General features: G+C 35.2%; 1 protein-coding gene across 1 annotated transcript; it reads right to left on the bottom strand.

Moving 5' to 3' along the window:
• Positions 1–1895: 1895 nt before the first annotated feature.
• On the bottom strand, positions 1896–4206 carry LOC133857780 (early nodulin-like protein 15). Its single transcript, XM_062293128.1, has 3 exons — positions 3948–4206; positions 3440–3793; positions 1896–2398 (listed from the first exon to the last, which is right to left on the bottom strand). Exons 1-3 carry the CDS (start codon positions 4126–4128, stop codon positions 2052–2054), a joined length of 882 nt encoding a protein of 293 aa, XP_062149112.1. The 5' UTR covers positions 4129–4206; the 3' UTR covers positions 1896–2051.
• Between the last annotated feature and the right edge of the window lie 657 nt (positions 4207–4863).

Here is a 4863-nt window from a genome sequence, read left to right as displayed (position 1 = left end):
ATTTGTTTTAATATACGAGGATGATATCATTATAACAAGTTCTAATATGTGTGTTATATCCAAGCTAATACAGGATCTTAATTCAGAATTTGCAACCAAGGATTTAGGACCTCTACATTACTTTTTAGGTGTTAAGGCCAAGTGGGATGCTGGTAGATTTCGCCTATCTCAACAAAAATATATCACTGACTTGCTCAAGAAAACAAATATATCATAAGCCAAGCCTATCGAGTCCCCTACATCATCTTCCATGATTTTGAGTACATTTCAGGACACCACCATCACAGATCCTCAGCTCTATCAAAGCACAGTAGGTTCACTCCAATATTTGCCTTTAACACGACTTGATGTTGCCTTTGCAGTAAATAAAGTCTCCCAATTCATACAAAATCCACGAGATACTCACTGGACTGCTATGAAATGCATATTGTGTTACTTAAAGAACACTTTTGATCACGCCCTCTACATCCACAAGTCCTCTTCCACCAAGCTAATAGCATACTAAGATTCCGATTGGGCAAGGTGTCCCGATGACAGGCGCTCAACCTCAGGATATTGTATCTTCTTAGGTCGAAATCTGATCAGTTGGAGCTCTTAGAAACACTTGTATGTCTAGATCAAGTACATAATCTGAATATAAAGCTCTAGCAAACACCTCGGATGAGCTCATTTGGTTGCAATCTCTGTTTGGAGAACTTGGGGCTTCACTTCCTCGTATCCTCATCTTACGTTGTGATAACATTGGAGCCACATACTTCACTTCCAATCCACTATTCCATGCTCGAAGCAAGCACGTAGCCATTGACTATCACTTTGTAAGGGATCGAGTAGCAGCAAAACAATTGGAGGTTCACTTCTTATCTAGCAAAGATCAAATTGCAGATATAGTCACAAGTCCCTTGGCCACCAAACGATTCAGTGTCCTCACATCCAATCTCAACATTCAGCCCACGTTGAGTTTGAGGGGGCGTATTGGATCACATAATGATCAGCGACATCTCAATCAACAAATGACCGAATCCCATGAAGACAGGCGACATCTCAGCCACCAAACACTTGAAGATAAACAACAACTTTTAGATACACCAGTAGCTTTATCTTGAAAAACTTATCCTCATAATCTGTTGTAGATATTTTGTTTTAGATATTTGAATTCAAATCTCAAATGTACATCTGATAAGGTTCTAAAGTTTAAAAATACAGCATTGCCATACAGTGTTGTATGCACTCCCACCGCTGGGGTGGCCAACGGTGAGATGTTCCCTTGGTTTACTTTTTTTTTTTTTTTTTTTTTTTGCCCCTCTTTTTTTTTATTTTTTTTTTTTTTTTTTTTTTTTTTTTTTTTTTTTAATTTTTCTTTTTAATAGAAAAATATTATTTTTAGCCTTTTAGGTGATGTGGCAAAATGCTGAAGTGACACTAACGGACATTACAAAAATTGATGGAAAACACATGGAAGGATCATTTTTAAATTTGCGAAGTTGATTTTTAAAAAATGAGGGAGTGATTTCAAATGGTTCATTTACTCAAGGATTTATCATACATTTACCCTTTAAAAATAGTTATTTTAAGAAGTGCGATTTTAGTTTATCCGTTAAAATGGAGTGTTTTTGAAAATGCATATCCTTCAAAACACGATTTGAAAATGTAGATTCTTTTACGCTTTCAAGTTTCAATTTTTAAAAGCATGCACAATTTAATAATACATTTTATGCTATTTGGTTTAAAATTTTACTTTTTATAATCTGCCAAATCATAATCTCAAAGTCTAAACACGCTAAAATTTAGCCCTACCCAGAACCAACAAAACCGTAGGATTTACTACTAGTAGTAGTACTGTTCGTAACAAAGCTCGGAGAAAAGAAGCATATATAATGAGTTCAAGGACGAAGATGTAACTACAAAAACAGAATCTATATATAAACTGAATAATAGAATGAGTACAGCCTCAGCTGGGTATACACGTATAACATATGTGATATGAATGGATACAAAATAACAAGGAACAAATTAAGTCAACCATACAGAAACAACAAATCCAGTAATAATTACTAGAAGACAGCCATGGCAATGGTAAAGACGATGAGGAAATAGCTAGTGGAAATCCTAGCCGGGGATGCACCTACTGATGGTGGAGCCGCGGTGGGACCAGGTGTGCCAGAAGATGGACTGCCGGGGCTAGAGCCGGAGCCGGTGCCGGTCACGTTAATGGCTAGTTTTTGACCCAACTCGCAGTGGTAGTTGTAGGTGCTTGTGAAGTAATGTTCGCCGGTCGTATTCAGGGTTATAGCTGCCGGACTGTTGTTATAAACGGCGAGACTGGTGCTAGTGTTGCAAATATTATAAGCGTCTTTTGTCACCACGGCAACGTCATCTGATCCATTGTGAAAGTTGAACACTGCAAAAAAGTTTTAAGCTTTGGCTTAGAGACAGTAATTTTCTTGTTTTGGAAGAATGAAGATTATATTCAATCTTTCTTGCCCAAAAAGAAAAGCAGTTCCAGAATAACATGCTTTTTAAACCCAAGTGGTTGTCAAGTTGTAAGTCAAACTGGTACTACAGTTTAACCCTTTTTTTAGTGCAAACAATTTTTTATGCTATATTGCATACAAAACCTTGAGGGAATTGATTTTTCTATATTACATTACCCTACATCAATCCTACATTAAGACACAGGGTGTGAGACCCATGCATATGAGTTCCATATATGTGGATCCCAAATACCCCATATGTCTTGGTGTATGATTGAAGTAGGGTAATATGATGTAGGAATAACACATCCCAAACTTTGAAATTTATCCGAACTATATGAATGGGGCACTTTGCAAGGTGTCTTAAGATCGAATCTAGTCAGGGCGAAGCCAGGACGTACATCCGGGTTATATAAAGAAGAAATAAGGAAAAAATTCACTTATATATTACCTATGATTTTTCATTACTTTTACAATTATACACATAAACTTTAAAAAGTGTCAATTTAGTGTATTCATCTTTCAATTATTTTTAATTTCATACCTTCGTTAGAATTTTTTGTTAAATCTTAACAGAGGCTTGTCAAAATTCTTAAAATACAAAAATAAATAAATAAATAAATAAAATAAAATTGAAAGGATTTAGGCGTTGGTGAGAATTTAAAGGAATTTACAAAAATACCCATGCCTGAATCTTTGAAATCATATATATATATATATATATATATATATATATATATATATATTAAAATATGCATATTTTGATAATTTTGACAAAATTTAACAGAAAATCCTAATGGATGCGTGAAATTGAAAGATAGATACACTAAATTGATAGTTTTTAAAGTTTAAGGGTAAAATTGTAAAAGTGTTAAAAAAATCATAAGTAATTGAAGTTTTCTTTTAAAAAAAAAAAATAACAATATTTATTTATTTTGTAAGTTACATGGTTTTAGTTTAGTGTTTACCTAGAGTGTCTCCGATGATGAAAGTCTTGTTGTAAGCCCATGTGAGGTACGTGATTTCGCCAAGGGGTGGGACGATCCATCCCAATCTCTCGCCGACGGTAAAATTTTCCGGTACAGTTCTGGGAGTAGGAATAGGAATAGGTCCGGGAGATGTGGTCACGTTGATTGCCAGCTTTTGACCATTAAGGCAGTTGTTGTTCAAGGTCCCTATGAAGTAGTACGCTCCGGTGGAATTCAGGGTGAAGTTCGCCGGCCCAGTTTTGACAAGAGAGATGGGGTTTGTTGAATTGCAGGTCAAGAAAGCCTGCTCCGTGACTCTGGCTACATCTTGTTCTCCAGTCGTGAAGTTAAAAACTGAAAAATAAATAAATAAATAAATCAACGAGATCAACGAAAGAAAAGAAAAGCAAAAGGAAATGGGATTATCTAAAAAATTTATTTCCCTTTGGCTTGTTGTAAGTTTTTCAAAATTAAACGTGTTTTGATCTTATATATCTATAGTACATACACAGAATGTCGCCAAGAATGAATGTTTGATTGGCAGACCAAACAGCATAAAAGATGGGGCCTTGAGGGGGAACCAGCCACCCTGTGCTGCCTCCAACTACATGTGTAGTCACTGCAGCGGTGGCTTGGAATCCAGCAAAAAGTGCGACGAGTAGAATGGCTAATCTGATCATTCTAGCCATGAGTTTGTCTAGATGCAACCTGTTTCTGTGTGTGTCTTGTTTCTTATGTGTTGTCAGGAGTTGAGGATATTGATTGGTTTAATCGTGATCTTTTTATAGAGTTTCAGAAAGAAAGAAAGAAACATATGGTGAAGGTTTCGTCATTACCAAAATTATTATTTAAGGTTCACCTTATCACCTAGTACTTGTCCACGCTATATCCTCCATCAAATCAATTATTGGTCAGTATGTAGCTCAGTGAGTTCTAGAACATTTTCACCAAACTAATCTATGAGAGAGTATTTTTTTTTTTTGACATATTTCTTACGGCAAATGATCTGGTGAAGGTCACATGCATATATCATGTATCATGCATGTATATATGCATTAGACTTGCATATGCAATTTGTGACTCATTAAATTGGGGACATGATGTATCTTTCATTCATGGTCCACTAAAAATGGTAGTATGCAAGATATATGATGCTGATTAATGTGTTCTAAGCTTTTAAAATAAATAATAATTTGCATGTCATAATAGTCTAGTTTTTAGATAGATATACGATAGATGCATCATGTATGTGCGATCATGCTATGCCGTATAAACTATTAGAAGAGAAATGCCTTTTTGCATTTTGTGTACGTATATCTCTTTTGAGTTAGCATATTTTATTAATTATTGATTTCTTTGGTTAATTAAAGGTGAATGAAGCATAGTAACTGGACAAAGATGTATACCAAAATGCAAAAAGACTT

This window comes from Alnus glutinosa, chromosome 14, assembly GCF_958979055.1.
Source record: "Alnus glutinosa chromosome 14, dhAlnGlut1.1, whole genome shotgun sequence".
In the NCBI taxonomy this organism is placed as follows: Eukaryota; Viridiplantae; Streptophyta; class Magnoliopsida; order Fagales; family Betulaceae; genus Alnus; species Alnus glutinosa.
The sequence above is the reverse complement of the archived record's forward strand: the minus strand, read 5'-3'. Positions and strand labels throughout refer to the sequence as shown.

Coding starts and splice junctions, on each gene's coding strand:
- LOC133857780 (XM_062293128.1), bottom strand. CDS start 4,128: ATGGCTAGAATGATCAGATTAGCCATTCTACTCGTCGCACTTTTTGCT. Junction 3,794..3,947: donor CATTCTTGGCGACATTCTGT/GTATGTACTATA, acceptor TTTATTTTTCAG/TTTTTAACTTCACGACTGGA. Junction 2,399..3,439: donor CATCATCGGAGACACTCTAG/GTAAACACTAAA, acceptor ACTTTTTTGCAG/TGTTCAACTTTCACAATGGA.